This window comes from Monodelphis domestica, chromosome 5 (genome assembly GCF_027887165.1).
Source record: "Monodelphis domestica isolate mMonDom1 chromosome 5, mMonDom1.pri, whole genome shotgun sequence".
In the NCBI taxonomy this organism is placed as follows: Eukaryota; Metazoa; Chordata; class Mammalia; order Didelphimorphia; family Didelphidae; genus Monodelphis; species Monodelphis domestica.
This window is the reverse complement of record NC_077231.1, coordinates 277,214,508-277,232,146: the sequence shown is the minus strand read 5'-3', so window position 1 is coordinate 277,232,146 and position 17,639 is coordinate 277,214,508. Positions and strand designations below refer to the sequence as shown.

General features: G+C 35.2%; 1 protein-coding gene across 7 annotated transcripts in view; it reads right to left on the bottom strand.

The window, feature by feature from the left end:
• ANKIB1 (ankyrin repeat and IBR domain containing 1) overlaps positions 1-17,639 on the bottom strand; it is a 136,335-nt gene that overhangs the window by 51,320 nt on the left and 67,376 nt on the right. For 6 of the 7 annotated variants that reach the window (XM_016426404.2, XM_056800188.1, XM_056800189.1 and 3 more), the window contains 2 exons: positions 7,659-7,841; positions 2,245-2,362 (listed from right to left, as the gene is read on the bottom strand). In XM_016426404.2, coding sequence (XP_016281890.2) covers positions 2,245-2,362; positions 7,659-7,841 — 301 coding nt within the window. Of the gene's footprint in view, positions 1-2,244; positions 2,363-7,658; positions 7,842-14,485; positions 14,611-17,639 lie in introns of those variants that run through there. The other variant, XM_056800190.1, reaches the window with a different exon arrangement.

Genomic DNA, 17,639 nt, shown 5'->3' with positions numbered 1-17,639 from the left:
ATAACAAAATAAAAATCTTACTATATATGAGCATTTTTCTCATGAAAGTCCTTCAAGAAAAATATTACACACTATAACACCTTGTTTGGCATATATTTGTAATAGAAAGATAAAAAAAAAATTCAGACACTAGTTCAGTTTCCTAAATATGGCTATATAATTGTTTTAATAGGTTTGATAGCTGAATAGCTTTGCTAGTCTCAAGTAAGCCGCAAGCTTTGAAAATCTATTGAAGTTGCAAAATGATACAACCTAACAGAGAAAATTTTCTTATCTAATTATATGCTCTATAAATGAGACCCTTGAAGGTTCAAGGACAATGTAATTTTCATCTCTTCAAACCTTTTATCTATGAGAGTTGCAAGCATTTGTATTCATAAAAATAATCAATCTCATTCATATTTTGCTTAACTGCAATGGCACTTCGATGGCAAATGTTAAATAAAGCATGTAAAATTGTTCGGAGATAGAACATGATCAGAAGTAAACTTGAAGTCACAAAACTATTATGAAATTTCATGTGACTTTTTTCATAAGCCATATCTCTAAAATTTGGTGAAAGGCAAACATCTGAAAATCAACATGGAAATATAAACTATAATTATTCATATAAATAATTTGCTTTTAATCCATTGATTCATCTTTCAAATGTATAGATTTGAGATCATAACTAAACTTCTAAAAAACCATTACTATCTCCACATTGCTTAAACTACACAGCATGGCACCAAATGTCTTCTGTCTTACCATTCAGCCTTATTTTCTATGGTCATTCTCTGTGTCAATGACACCAGAAGTCCATACTCTACCCTTGGAGCTTTTAACTTTGGGCCCGAGGACAAATTTCAGTGGGGCCAAAAATTTGGGTGGGGGAAACTGTATCTTTATTTTTACTATGTATCTGAAATTTAGCAATTTCTTCATTTATTTATTTGAAAGAACTATTCTGAGGTGTCCATAAGGCTTCACCAGAGTGCCAAAGTGGTCCATAACACAAAAAAAGGTTATTTCTGATAAAACTTGAACCCTAGTTAACTCATTTATCCTATCACTCAGTTTTTTTTTTAACATGTAAAATTAAGAAAGTTGGACTTAAGGATCATTAAAATAATTTCAAGCTTTAAATCCTGATATGATGTTGTAAAAGGGGTATTAGAACTCTAGGAGGCTTTCCATATGGACTGGGAGGACCTCAATGAACTGATGCAGAGCAAAATGAGCAGAACCAGAAGAACACTGAACACAGAAAGTAAAACACTGTAGAACAATCCAATTACTAGTAGCAATGCAACAAGGCAGGACACTTCTGAGGGACTTATGTAAAAGAATGCTATCCATATTGAGAGAAAAAACTATGGGAGTAGAAATGCAAAAGCAAAACATATGACATCCCTTATCACATGTATATATGGATATGTGATTTGGGGTGTAGGTTTTAAAAAACTGGTCCATAACAAAAATGAATAATATGGAAATAGGTATCAAGTGACAACATTTGTACAACCAAATGAAATTGCTTATCAGCTTTGGGAGGGGAGAGGGAAAGAAAATAAATCATGTAAACATGGAAAAATATTTAAAAAGTAAAATGATTAAAAAATAAATAGAAAAAAAAGAACTCTAAACAAGAGACCTGAGTTGAAATCCCAGTTCTATGCTTTGTAGCTGTGTGACCATGGGAAAGTAACTTATTCTGTCACTATGTTTCTTCTTACATATATATATGGATAATATTTATAGTATCTATATGGTTCAAGTGAGAATGCATGTAAAGATTTTGTATATCTTAAAGCTCTATTAAATTCTAGTTACTATGATTATTACTTAGAGAAAGGTAAAAGTTCACATAAAATAAAATACACCTGTGAAACTATTTTCTTTAAAAATTTTAATGAGATACTTTGATAAGTCACCAACATTTTCCAGTTGGAAGGCAATGCCAAAAAATGAGAGACTAGACTGGAAACGATTTTCAAAACTGTGTTTAAACCATACACTTTGCTAAAATGTGGCATTGTCAGCAATATGAAAGCAGATTACAAACCAGAAAATCTTAAGTCTACTGTTCTATTCTCCTCATTTGAATTTATAACATAATCAATACTTGCTGGTTCCTTGATTGAGCCATTACCTAAAACTTTATATCCTTCAAGTAAACATAAAAAATATGCATGTATATTTATCTTTACTTGTGTTTTCACAGAAGTACTGAAAACATCTGGAAGCTTCTAGGTTTGTCATTACCATGAGCTCTGAGTAAAGCCTCTGCAGTGAATAATGGGGCTTGAAGCATGTCAGCAGATTCAACTATCAACATATCTTTTAGTCTTCGAAGATCCTGTGGTCTTAATCCTTCATATGGCTGTGAAAAGAAGAGAATCATAGCTAAGTCAGATGTGGATTAACTGAAGATTGAAAAAGCTTTGCTATTTGCTGAAACACTACAACTGTTTTGCATTTATACTGTAAAGCCCAAGAGAATATACAATTTTCCAGTCCTTCCTCAGAAAGATACAACTGCAGATTGATTTACAACACCTCAAAGAACAGCAAAACAAGAAAAGGTAAATATTACTAATGAATATAGAATGAAATAATTATACCATCTCTAGAAACTTGTGAAAAAGAAAACAAACCATCTTTAAAAATACTTCTTAGAAAAAAATGCTTCTTAGAAAAGGGTAGTAACAAGAAGAACAGGAAAAAAGGTATTTCTTCCCCAAAAGTATTTAAATAGAATTTAAAGAAACAGGGGTCGTAAGGGGAAGAACAGGCTTGAAATGCCAAAGGTGAAACCTCATTCTTCCTATTGGGGTATCAATTTCTTGTGAGACTTACCTGAGGAATGTGAGGAAGGGATGTATCAAATGAGAGGATTAAGGGGAAGGAAGAAGTATATCAATTAAGTCTATGGTCAAACAAGAAAAGGAAGGCAATTCCTATAGTTCCCCAGCAAAAAGAGAGGCTATAAAATAAAGGGCAAGGTGGCAAAAGGAGATATTGAAGGTGAGAAGATAGAAAAGAGATCTGGAATCAATGGAGCAAGGTGGTGCCCCTAAAGAAGCCTCCTCCAAAGGTGGAAAGAGATTAATGGAATATAAAAACCTCACAATAGGTATAATCTTAGAAAGTTGGCACAGAGGGAGATGACTTCCTCTGAGAGTGTATCTCCATGAATGTCACTTATGTCCATGTAGAACGGAAACTGTTGCTCCTATGAAGAACTTGTAATTCAAAATGATGGAAAGACAATGAACCCTAGAGGAGACAACACTATGCATAGAAGTGGGAGACAGAGATACAAAAGACAAAGGGGGTGGGGATGGGGTAATATCCTCATAAAGTGGCAATAAGAAATTGTGCAGGAGGAAAACATAATTGGTACTATATAAGGGAGGAGTAATAATGGCAATAGCAAGAGTCATACTGATAGTAGTTCTAAGAGCCAAACTGTATGAAGCATTTTATGCTTAGAGAAGTGCTTTACATGTTGTTCTATTTAGACTTCATGATAACCCTTTTGAGCTGAGAATAAATTTATGATTATAAGATTATAGATATATATTTTATAGATTATATTATTATAAGATTATACTATATAATATCATAATATCATTATGATATAATTTATAAAGAGCTAAACCAATTGTACAAAAAATCAATCCATTCTCCAATTGATAAATGGGCAAGGGACATGAACAGGCAATTTTCAGTTAAAGAAATCAAAACTATTAATAAGCACATGAAAAAGTGCTCTAAATCTCTTATAATCAGAGAGATGCAAATCAAAACAACTCTGAGGTATCACCTCACACCTAGCAGACTCGCTAACATGACAGTGAAGGAAAGTAATGAATGCTGGAGGGGATGTGGCAAAGTGGGGACATTAATTCATTGCTGGTGGAGTTGTGAACTGATCTAACCATTCTGGAGGGCAATTTGGAACTATGCCCAAAGGGTGCTAAAATACTGTCTGCCCTTTGATCCAGCCATAGCACTGCTAGGTTTATACCCCAAAGTGATAATAAGGAAAAAGACTTGTACAAGAATATTCATAGCTGCTCTCGTGGTGGCAAAAAAAAATTGGAAAATGAAGGGATGCCCTTCAATTGGGGAATGGCTGAACAAATTGTGGTATCTGTTAGTGATGGAATACTATTGTGCTAAAAGGAATAATAAAGTGGAGGAATTCCATGGAGACTGGAACAACCTCCAGGAAGTGATATAGAGCGAGAGGAGCAGAACCAGGAGAACTTTGTACAAAGAGACTGATACATTGTGGTACAATCGAATGTAAAGGACTTCTCCATTAGTGGCAATGCAGTGAACGTGAACAACTTGGAGGAATCTATGAGAAAAACCACTATCCACATCCAGAGGAAACACTGTGGGAGTAAAAACACCAAAGAAAAACAGCTGCATGAATGCATGGGTCGAAGGAATATGGTTGGGGATGTAGACTAAATGAACATCCTATTGCAAACAACAACATGGAAATAGGTTCTGATCAAGGACACAAGTAATACCCAATGAAATTGTGCATTGGCTGTGGGAAGGGTCAGTGGAGGGGAGGGAGGGAAACAATGTAATTACTGTAACCAAGGAATAATGTTCTAAATTGACTAAATAAACTAATTCAAATGGGGGGAAAAAAAGAAAGAAATCATTGGTAACTTCAAAGAATGTGACTTATGTGGTAAAGTCAAAAGTCTGGGTTTGATTACGGAGAGTTTAGTAAGTGGAAGTTTTTTCTATGAGTTTGACTGTGAAATAGAAGAGTTGTTAAGGTTAGTAACTCCGAAGGGACAGAAGAATGAAGTGGAGGTTTATTTTATTGTTGTTTTTAAAAGGATGAAAAAGAAGTATGTACGTGTTTAGGAAGAAGTGAGAAGCTATTGAAAAATAGAGGAATAAAACAGAGGAGATGGAATTAATGGAAATCAATAAATAAACATAAAGTACCTACTATGTCAGTAATGTGACCAAGCTCTGGAAATACAAAGAAGCAAAAGATAATCTCTATAGCCAAGGAATTTACAATCTAGTAGGGGAGACAACATGCAAATATATACAGGAAAAACAGGAATTAACAATTAATTAACTAGAATTAAAAGGAGTGGTGGAAGGGATAAAGTAAAAGAAAGGATGGGGAGTTCTCTGTGTGCAGTTTTGTTTCTGGTCCCTCCCTTATCCTGTGAAAAATCGACTCTTTCTGCCTGACTTTCAAGTTGTGTTCAGCTGGAAAGGTCTGTGACTCTGTCTTGTAGTTAAGGTTGGGTTCCTTTCTTTTCTTTTCTTTTTTTTTTTTTCAAAAAACCCTTACCTTCCTTCTTGGAGCCAATACTGTGTATTGGCTCCAAGGCAGAAGAGTGGTAAGGGCTAGGCAATGGGAGTCAAGTGACTTGCCCAGGGTCACACAGCTGGGAAGTGTCTGAGGCCAGGTTTGAACCTAGGACCTCCCGTCTCTAGGCCTGGCTCTCAATCCACTGAGCTACCCAGCTGCCCCCTGGGTTCCTTTCTTTTTGAGGTGCTTTTTAAAGATTGGTATGGAAGGTTGATCAGAGCAGTTTCAGTTTTTGTTGCTCTGAGCCACCACCTTGAACCTCCCCTATTTCATTTTAGAGTGGCACATCTCTTTGAAGCCTTGATAGAATGTTTGTAGAGGATTTGGAATCCATAAACTATCCTAGCACACTCCCATTTTCCCACCCCAAGATTTTTTAGATATATTTAAAGGGAATCAAATTCCAAAGCATTTAGAATAGCGTAGCTTTAAAAAAAAACAACGCATTTTCAAATGATAGACCTTTATAAGAATAAGGTTGAAAAGAAGGCTCTTGAGGTAGAAAGCGTGTCAAAAAAAAAGATTTTTTTCCTGCAGATTTAGAGCATTCTCACTCATCGTGAATGAGGCTTTCTGCAAGAACTAAAATTATTCTGGGTAATCTGCTTCAGTTCACTAAATTGCAGGTAACCTATAGCATTTAGTATAGCATTTTGTACCAATAATTAAAATAAAGGTGGTCTTTCCTTTCTAAAACTGATCTATTATACAACTAAGCAGTGAGCGCATAGTGAAAACTCCAAAGCAGTTTCAGTGTGTGTCTGTTTGTGTGTGGGGTTGGGGACAGTTCTCCAAAGGCCCTCAAAATCGATAATATTTACAGCACTAAGCATCTCCTTTATATGATGATGTTGGGACCCTGGGATGCACTGGCAGAGGAGCACCTCAGAGACACTCCTTGAGGTCTCATGCCCCAACAACAGATGGTAGGGAGGACAAGGGGTCATCTATCTGGATGACCACCTTCAGGTCTCCAAAGTGAGCTATACCAAAGGTTTAGCCCAGGGCAGATTAGCTCAACTAGCCTAATCCAGTAAACCATGAGAGAGAGAATCAGCAAACCTACTAACACACATAGAGACTGCAACAGAGAAAGATATTAAACTCCAAAGGGAAGGAGAAAGGAACAAGGACAAGACAGGGATAGAGAGAAGTTTAAGAGAGAAAGAATGTGAAGAGCAGAATAAAAAAGAAGGAACAGAGTAAAAACCTGGGATTAGGGGCACATTGGATATCAGAGGAGATATCACCCAGAAGTAGCAAACCATCTCCTGCCTAGATGACAAGTGTCAGGCAAAAGGAAGAGCAAAGAGGAAAAAAATTTAAAAGGAGAGGGTGGAAAGAAACACACAATGCAAACATCTGAACTGAATATGGAATGGATATACTTACATACAATGATAGGATAACTAGAATAGAGAATATTTACATGGCCCCTACTCTGTGCCAAGCCCTTTACTAATATTGCCTAATTTGATTCTTACAACCCTGAAAGGTAGGTGCTGTTATTCTCCCCCATTTTACAATTGAGGAAACTGAGGCAAGCAAGGTTAGTGACTTGCCCAGGGTCACATGGCTAGGAAGGAGGACATATTTGAACTCAGGTCTTCCTGACCCAGGCCCAGCTCTGACCACTGTGAGTCAGAAGAATCTAGCAAAGGTTGTTTACAAGAAACATACAAAGACTGACAGTTACAAAGAGAAACTAAAAGTGAAAATGACATTGAACTTCAACTGAACTGAAAAAGGGGGGGAGAAAAAAGACCAGGGGAGGCAAAATGTTGGAAAGTATTTGTGAAAACTGATTTTTACCTGCTATTAAAAAATTTTTTTTAATGCAGAAAAATCTTTGTGACCATATACAACACCTCTTTTTAAGTTAAAAAATGAAAAAGCAAAGAAATAAACAAATCACTCCTTAACAAAGTAAATAGTATATATCAATATAGTTAACATTATCTATATTAGAGAAATGTTGTCTTTCCAATAAAAATCAGGTTTCTGACACAACCATTATCTGATATGGTTTAAAAAATGCTGGCTATGACAATATGAGATGGGAGAATAAACATCATGCTAAGAAGGAAACTATTATTCTTTACATGATGGTTTATTTAGAGAACAATGTAGAATAAAAATTAAATTTAACAATAACTTCAACAAAATATAAAATAAGCCTATACAAGTAAGTCATCGTCATTTCTGCATATGAGCAAAAACAAATAAGAATGTAGAAAAATAAAAAGAATCTATGATAAACAAGTTTCAAAATTCAGATTTGACCAAAGATAAGAAACCATCACAACAGTATCACCTCTCTTTTGTCCAAAGCAGCATATTCAGCTTCAATGTCTTCAGCTTCTGGATCCCGTGAGAAAACCATCTGAGACTCCAGATTGAGGGCCAGGTCTTTGTGGTGTTGCTTTTCAGCACAGTCACAAGGAGTATCTTTATTTTCATTCTCAGCAAACAAGTCTCCACCATGTTTTACTAAAAGCTTAAAAATATTAAGACCAATCAATTACAGACTTTAAATGAAGGCAAAAACAACACGTGATATTCAAGTAGCCATTTATGTGATGAAACAGCCTATCTGGATGTTTTTACATGTATATTACACACACACACACACACACACACACACACACACACACACATCTAGGCAATTAAAAACCAAGACAGGAAGTATCTCCTTATTTTTATTCCAATTAACAGTTTATTTATTAAATGCCCACTATGTGAGAAGAAACATGGCAGAGCTGGGAATGGAGTCACAAAGACATGTGGTCAAATCTGACACATTCTCTGCAAGGGTGAGTTACAGAGAATGTGCTGATCTCTGGTTAGGAGAGGGAAATCTCCAACTAAGAGTTCCCTACATAAAGGGAAGAACAATATGCCAGCCTCTGCCATCAACCTCTTGTTTGGTCATAATATGAGCACATCACTTAGTAAAGCCATCCAGTCAATCAATATTTTCAAGGTATCTAGTATGTGCAAGATATTGTATAAGGGCTGAGAAGCCAAAGTTAAAAAAGTTCTGATGCTTAAAAGCTCATCATTCAGCACACATAAGAATGAATGAATAAGTTTAGCACTTTATACGAATGATCCCAGGAGCAAGGAAGTCCGCTGCATATACTGTGCCTCTTTCCATTCAATGCATTCGTTAAATACAGCTTAAATACAGCTTCTGGGGGGTATCTAGGTGGTACAGTGGATAAAGTGCCAGGCTGGGAGCCAGGAAGATCTGAGTTCAAATCTAACCTGACACTAGCTATGGGACATTGGGTAAGTCCCCTAACCCTGTTTGCCTCAGTTTCCTCATCTGTCAAATGAGCTGGAGAAGGAAATGGTAAAGCACTCATATTATCTTTGCCAAGAAAACCACAAATGGGGGCATAAAGAGTAGACCCAACAGAAGGGTGGGAAGAGAAGATGAGTTCCCACTGTAGTCTAGCCTAGTTTGTTGGTAAAGACCAGGCCCATCTCTCTCCCTCTTTTATCTACTCCAAACCTCCCTGTTACCTATGAAATCAGCCTTCAGGCTGGCCTTCTTTCCTTGGGGTTAATCACTTCTTATACACTTCAAGAACACTGTGTAGATGAACTCGACCCATCACATATACTGTGCTGTTGTGATACCAGTTAACATTAATACTCAATTTGGCTAAAGTGGGAAGAAGAAATGGTAAGTGGAGAGGCGTAGACTTTACTGAGCTGTGGACAAATCTGTCTTACTCTAGTAAGAATCTTCTCTACATACAGCATTAACAAATAAGGGAAAGCACAATGCTTGAAAGGACCTGTCAAATGTCAAGGCTAGCTTCTAGAAGATTAAGAATTTAGCTGCACACTGGCCTGGCAAAGCTGACTTCCTCCGCACTTTTAATACCTATAGCTGTATTGAGTAGACTAATGCTTGAATTTTAAAATAATGTATTAGGAGTTTGAAATGTTACAGTAGGTCAGTCTCTTTAGATAGCTTTCAATTAATATAACTAATAACTGCCTACCTAGAGGCCCAGCATGTTCTATTAGTTAGATCTTGGTTTGGCCAAGTCCAGTTGTCACATAGGCCCTGCAGGGATTATTTTACCTTTTCCCTCTATACACAGAGCCTAACGGTGGCTGGCCAAACTGTAGTAGACACATCAAAAAAAGCTTACTTACAAATACATGATCAATGTGTAAATTAGGTTCAAGTGAGTACATTTTTATCTACTTTATGAGATTCAGAACACAAAATTTAACATTTTAATTTATAAATTATTAGTTCCTATTATAGTTATTTGTGTTACTTCATCATAATCCTTGAAAGGTAGGGACATATGTAGCATTAATATTTGTTTATAGCATATCATGTGCCACCATAATTTACACATAGTAGGTGCGAGAAGATTCAAGGATCAGCTAAAGTCCAACTTGAAGTGGGCTGGCATTACACCAAAGCAACTAAAACTCACTGCCTCTGACAGAAGCAGCTGGCGAACCCACATTCACCAGGCCGCCGCCACCTTTGAAGATGAGCGACGTCGACGTCTTGCTGCTGTGCGTGAACGCTGACACCAGGCCACAACCGCACCTCCCGTAACAACTGGCGTCCCAGGCCCCGTGTGCCACAGGCTCTGCGCCTCAGCCTTTGGACTTCAAACCCATGATGAGGGTACATCAATAGATGATAATGCACAAAGACAATAGTCATTCTCTATCACCGAGAGACTACCACTAGGTGCTTAACAGAAATGATTTAATTAACTGGTCTTAAATCCACAATATAATTAGACAAGTTTGGAGCAAATTTATAGTCTACAGCACTGTCTGCTTTACTTTTATTTCATTTAAAATATTGAATAAACTTTATTAATTGGAAATTTTGAAGCCTAAAGAATTATAAAAAATGTAACAAAATGAAAAAGTGATGTAGTTCTAGGAAAGAAAATGAGTATCACATGCTGTCAAAGGGAATGGAACATAAACAATATATTTACTTTAGTATTTTTTCCTTGACTCTTTTAACCTCTATCTCAACCTAGGGATGTTTTAAATGGAAAACCAAATTATTATTAAAGTTTTTCATGCTGGCTATGGTGGTTCATGCCTATAATTCTAGGTACTGATAAGGCTAGTGATCTCAAGACTCCAAACTATTCTGGTTATCTATATACTTAGTTCAGCATTAAAATGGAATCGAGAACCCCAAGGAACAACAGCCAACCAAGAATGGGAAATTAGTCCAGATCAGAATGAGAGCAGGTCAAAGCTTCTGAGCTGATTTAACTGAGACTAGGCCCAGAGAGTAGCCCCTATAATGCCAGTCTGGGAGAGATAGTAGGCCTAATCTTTGGGAAAAAAAAAAAATATATATATATATATATTTTAAAAGCGGGGGAAAAAAGAAACAATGGGTGAAATTGGGTTCTTGATGTATTGAGCAGTTTCACAGTACTTTTTATTAATCCATTTTCTTTTGTTCTCTTTTCTTACTTTTCTTAATGTTTATTGTTCATGTCTTCTACATATTCATGAATATTATGTTCCCTTTCTCAACTCAATGAGCCTTTCTTTGTAATAACAAATTAAAAAAAAGACTCTACAAAACCAATAAATTATATTCATAGCGTCAAAGAATAAATGCAACATTCCATACCGATGCCTTCCCATGCTATTGAATTCTTCACATTCGCTATTTTTTATGGCACAGTAATTTTGTTATTCATGTACCAATGTTTAGGCAATTTCTAACATTAAGCTTTAATAGGTTAAAACTGCACCAACACTTTTGGGATATTAAAAAATTATAAACAAAAGCATTAAGATCTTATATATATATATATATTTTTTTTGCCTTTCAGGCAAGGAGAAGTCAGTAACAGTGTGGTCTGGTATTAAAAAGTTCTACAGGTATAAATTTTTCTCATAAAGAATTTATAGGAATGAGAAAAGAGGGCTGTGCATTGTAGTTACAAATCTGATCATTCCTTGTGAGAGATCTGTTACCAGAGATCGTTCAGTGTCATTCTTTTAATTTGCTATCTTGAAAATCAATTCCATTCTTGCTTTCAAAATTATTCTGTCTCCAGCATTGTTTTCTGTCCCCATAGCTGGTTCTGATTCAAATGTTTTCCCTGGCCTTGTCTTCTTTAATGCAATTTTCACTCCCTCGTAGAGCACAAAAGTATTATGGTATTAAAAAGAATAAGTATTATGGCTCAGTCATCATAAATGCTGGAAGATTTTACATTTTAAAGTCGTTTATTTTACTGTATGCCTGCCAGTTTTACATTCTTCTTAATATGAAATGGTAAGTTTCACATCAAGCTTCTTTTAGACTTTTTTTTCTCTCTTACCATTTTTCAATGTGTTGTGGGACAATACTGTTCAGCCTACTCTGTCCACCACCCTTCTCTGTAACATCCTGAGAATTATAGTCTAAACCTCTATTGCTATTAGTTGCTTTGTGTGTTTGAAAATGAGATCAGGTATTTTCCTGGCCAGAGTTTTCTGGACTCTCTTTGACTTTATTGTGGCTATAAAATTAGTTAGTGTCCTAATAGAACAGAGTCCATGTTCTATTCTTTATCTAGTTCCCATTTTTCATCAATAAGTAGATTAGGTGTGGTTAGTGAAATCATCTATAGTGTGTTCATCATATCTTGTTCCTTTTTCTTTAGTATTGATTGTGATCATTTCTCTTAGAAGATGATCATTTGTTTGCATACAAGCAACAAACAATTATTTCTTCTCTAAGATATAGTCAATTTCACTTTTTTGGGGGGGGACAATACTCTTGTGCTTACCATGTTAGGTGGGATTAAATATGCAGAGCAAAAAGTAAAAAGAAGTTATAAATTATTCAAGGGAAAGGAGGATTTTGGGGTTAATTGGGGTTGACATTTTGGCTACCTTTTTTTGGGGGGCCTTTGACTTCTCACATTGCAATTCATCTCTCTATCCTCAGCCTAGTCTCAACTCAACTTTAATTGAACAAAGAAAACAATGGAAGAACAAACAGACCATTGTACAAATTGCCCAGATCTAACTGCTTTGAGCACAGATGTTTAATTCTCAACTTGAGGTTTAAAGGGAAAGGGACCTTTAAAATATCACTTTTAAATTAGATTGTAAATTGCTTTCATTTTAATATTTCTTTCACAAACTCAGTGACATGATGAAACCTTCACACGTGAAAAGCTGTTCTATTAATTCTTTGCATAAAGGTTCTTTGCTATGTTACATGTTATAGCTACAGTATATCCAAGTTTTTTATTCTACCAATTGTATATACCTAGAAACTCATGCATTGAGAAGGGTAGAAGATATGTAATATTTATCTATGATGCAAAATGAGTCAGAATTATTAGTATTGGAAACTTACATACCAACATGAGGTTTACAAAAAGCCTCACCTATGTTATCACATTTAAGTCTCACAAGCATTATTGGCTCTATTTTACATGTAAGAAAACAGGTTTGGAGAGCCTACATGATTTACCCACAATCACCTGGCCACTGAGTATAAGAAGTAAGATTACCAGGTATTTCTTATTCTAAATTCAGCTGAGTATCCATTGCTTAACACTAACATCTCAGTAAAATTCCTATTATACTATCAATAATCATTATATAAAATTGTCAGCTATGACTGATCTATTGAGTAGTTTTGTCAATTTCCTTATTTTCCGCTTAAAAAACAAAACAAAACAAAACACAAAAAACTTTTGTTACAAAAGGAGACATGTCTGAAAAAGAAGTAATTTGAAGTTAATTACATAAAAAACAAAAAAGTTATCACTGAAAATTAGATAAGAAAATTTTAAATTAAATATTCCAATGCCCCAGATCCTTCCTTAGCCAATTAAGATTATCCTCAAGATTCACCAATTCTCTCTCTACACATGTGAGTAGATTAGAAAGGTTTTTGCCAATCACGAGCTGTCATGCTGGGAGAGAATTAAGCTCTTTTCTATCTTTTTTAAGATTTAAATAAATGTCCAATACTCTAAGTATTATATTTTATAAGTTTATTATTAATCACTTGAAGTAAAGGAATAAAAAGGGAATAGAAGTATAAAAACGTAACCAAAGTAAGACCACATGAATAGTTATCTCGCCTCTCCTAAAAAGCCTGCTACAGCCAGCTGTGTTCAGAAGAAGAAAGTGAGAGGGGTGGAGCTACACAAAACTTATATCCTCCCTATGTCAGCACTAAACGTGAGAAAGTGGGATGCTGGGAAATGAAGTCCCGGGGAGTAGATATTAATTACTTTAATCAATGAAAAGGATTTTGTTCAAATCAAAGTGTTTTAGAGTGTGAAGCATTTTGCTTTATATCACTAAAGTATCATAAAATCATACCATTTTAGTTCTGGAAGAGGAGTTTGTAGATGACTCAATTTAATACCCTCATTTTAAAGATGAAGAAATTGAGGTTCAGGAGCATTCAATTACTTGACTAAAATTAAGGAAATGGTGACAGAGCTATAGCTGGTGCCCAGTTTTAGTTTTTCCTGTCTCCTTTTTAAATGAAGGGATTTTATAAAATGAATTTTATTTTAATGGGAAAAAAAGACTTCACTGAAATTTCAAACCTTTATATTCACATTCATTTAGCATTTCCATATATAAGACTAAAAAATGAAATCACATAGAGGAAAGTTGCTTAAATAAAAACAAACAAATGAGATGGCTATCAAGATAGATCTAATAGAATCTGAGTCTTTCCAATGTTCTTTTCAGTAAAGGACCATGACACTGCGTGAAGATGTATGGGATATCTCAAGATTTCTTCTAGATCAAAGATTCTTTGAATATTACTAAATGGGCCAAGTTTCATCCTATTTACCTAATTACACAATCCACTTGATATGACAAGGAAATCTGAAAACCAGTATTTACATGTATATATACACATACATGAACACATGTTTTCTTTGCAAAAATCAGTTTAACAAGCTATAACATCAAATTATATTTATTGCTAAAGGCAGAAGACTATTCAAGAAGTGTGGGGGAAAAGTAACATACAAAAATTTATGGACAGCTATGTAAGGCCACTCTTCTTTATAAATTAGGTTGAAATGATCTCTGTGATCAACAATTAGTCTAAAGGTAGCTGAGGTAATTTATATAGGGCCCTACCAAAAGCACTTTACATACAGCCAAAGATGTTCTTTGAAGATAACAGCACTGAAAAGCAGTCTCTTAAATCTGCTCCTCATGTAACTTCATCTTGTGACAAGATATACCTGTAGACAAAGTAGAAAACCGTAACGGGAGAGGGTTGGGGAGGGGAAGGCACTATGTACTTTTTCTCCTAAGTGTCTAGTTGATAGAGGATGTCAGTAAATAATACTAATTGTTTTAGAATGAACCTACCACAACACACCATATAGAGTATCCTGGAAAGTTTCATTAGAATCACTTATATGGCATATTGAACATGTCAAAAAAATACACAGTAAGGTCTTAGAATTGAGTACTTTCAAAGTATAAATGAACATGATGTTATAAATAGTATATTAAAACACTTAGTGAAAGGGTTGATTATTACTATTACTAAGATAGTCAGAAAATGTTACATATCCTTAGTTTAAGAAAAAAATGTTATTTATAATCACAAGACCACTTGTCTAAAATTTCATATATCCGGTGAGATAGTCTCATAAATTTATGATCTCATTTTACATGGGCTATTCCTATCACTAATGCAGATTGCAACCCCTCTATGTTGTTTAATTATGGGCAATTTTTGCCTATGGTGTTCCATAAACTTCCTACAGAAATTCTTGTTAAGCAGGAGGCCTTTGTCTTCTTTTCTTACTTGGTTAGATAGGGATAGTGAGGAAAGAGAGGTAACTACTATTAGGCTGTTAATCAGTCTTTTAGCACTGCTATTGGACCAGCCTACCTACTTTTCTTGTCCTATACATCTATTATGCTATCTTTTATGCTAACTCTTGGGGGTTAAATCATTGCTAATAATGCATTGCACTATATTTAATGCACACTGCTTCCTTCTGGGTAATTTGGTGCCTACTGGTGGAGGAAGGAAATAAATGGGCTTCAATTTATGGTCAAGTGGTGTCATCACAAAACTAAGTGAAAGCATAGTTTAATGTATAACTTACTTATATAAATATACTGAAGGTGAGATTTCTAAGTGTGAAAAATGCACATGTCAGCAAATCTTCAGCCAGGCTGCACTTGGAGAGAAAAAGGTTGGTTTCTAAAGCAGTTTATCAATGAAGTCTCACTTTTGGACTGTTCTGGAAGGAGTAGGAAATTCTGACTGGCCAGGGATCTAGTGGCTAAAAATTCAGTCTATTCTAACTCATGATTAGTCTTTTGGGAAACTCCCAATTACCTAAGAATAATCTTTGGAAGATGACCTTGGTTGTGTAAAATGGAGATTTGAACCCTAGACTTCAATCCCCACAAGTCCTTGGTGTTTCCCAGAATTCCCTATAATCTCACCTGAGTCTCCACCTGGGCGAGATCACAAGGAGTATTTAACTGGCAATAACAACCTACTTCACCCTCTTCCATTTGCAAGGATGTAGTGAGTAAGCTAAGCATGGGGGTTTTGAATGGGCTAATCAGCAAGTGGTTTTCTTGTTTGTATTTTCTTTATTCCTTGATTTCTAATAATCCTTAATAAACCTCATTAAATATAATATTTCTATTACTAGAGACTAAATTTAATTTTTACAATTAGTAGGTGAGAAACAAAGCACAGACAAAAAGATTCACTGGAAATATTAAAAAAAAGGGGGGAAACCTTTGAACTTTTTTAGAAAGACTAGGTATAAGTTTGACATACTTAAAAAACTATTAACCTGGTTGCCCTTTTAACCACAACCCTTTTTGCCCCAGCCCAGCCCCAGGACCCAGGCTTTTCCCTCCTCCTAAAATAGAAATTCTCCCTTGTACTAAGTAAATAAAATGAAGCAAAAGAAATCAAAACAGTTCTCATAAAATATTACAGAAACAACAACAACAAAAACCAACACATACAATGGTAAATGCCAGGTTCTTCATGAATACATATAAGAGCATTGTGATCTTTTTTGATTCTTTTGGAATAATTTGCTGTTAGATTATTTGTAAAAGATGCCAAATTTATACCTATGGGCTTTTTATTTTTTTAGAATCTTCTGTTTCTACAGGTAACTTGAAAACTGATCCTGGAGCACATTTAACATTTTATGTATCTTTGAGCTCAGATTTCTTCTGTCTATATAGTCATAATAAGCTCTCCACCCAACTTCATCTTCTTAAATACACTAATTCCATTATCACTTTGTAGGAAATTGATTTTCTCATGTTTCCAAAGGTGGCAGAATGGATTCATCAACTGCTTTACCATTCCACCTCATAGTGTTTGTGATTAAAGATAATAAGCCAGAACTTAATTGTATATCTTTGCAGCTTCTGTACTCACTGAAAAAGATAAAGAAGTAGAGAGGTTCTCTAAAGAACTTGACAGGGTGCTACAAAGTGTGTCTTGACAATGGGTTACTTTAGTGGGCAAAAGAAAATTGAAAACCATTTGGGTACATAATTTGGAATAAGGAATGAAAACTGTATCAAGGAGTGGGTGGGTGTGGGTGTGTTTTGTTGTTGCTTTGTTGTATCTTACTCTTCCTGACCTCATTTTGGGTTTTCTTGTCGAAGATAATAGAGTAGTTTGCCATTTCCTTCTCCAGCACCAATTTCCTAAATGCTTTCTTGGCCATTCTGAGGAAAACCTTCATATCCTTGCATCTGTGTCTTTATGCTTCATAATCAGTAAGAGTGTAAATATAAATTCATCTATTTCTTAGCTATTAAAATCATGTCTGAAATATCAAAAGCTAAATACTTATAAGAAGCCTAAGAAATGTAGATTGTAGTTTAAAAGACAAGGTATCCTTTGTGAGTTTATACTTGGTGGAGATCAAGTTTCTGTTGGATGAGATGTTTTCTAGACTCTTTCAACTATCTTACTATGATGAATCTTGTTTCTCTTATGTGATTTCTTAGTACTTACAAAACTTTCCATAATATCACAATCACTGCTGAAGTAGAGGCTAACATAGGATTAAAAGTCTTTTTTTTATGTTTTATGAGTCTCCATAGTGAAAAAAACCTCATCTCTTGGTAGTAAATTTTCTAGCAAAGAATCTTTCTATACATAAGCCAGTACTCAACAGAAACATACCTTTAGCACATCTGGGATCAAATATAAACTCTTCTATCTGGCACTGAAAGCCCTTCACAACCTGGCCTCAATTTTTCTTTCTGGACTCACTGC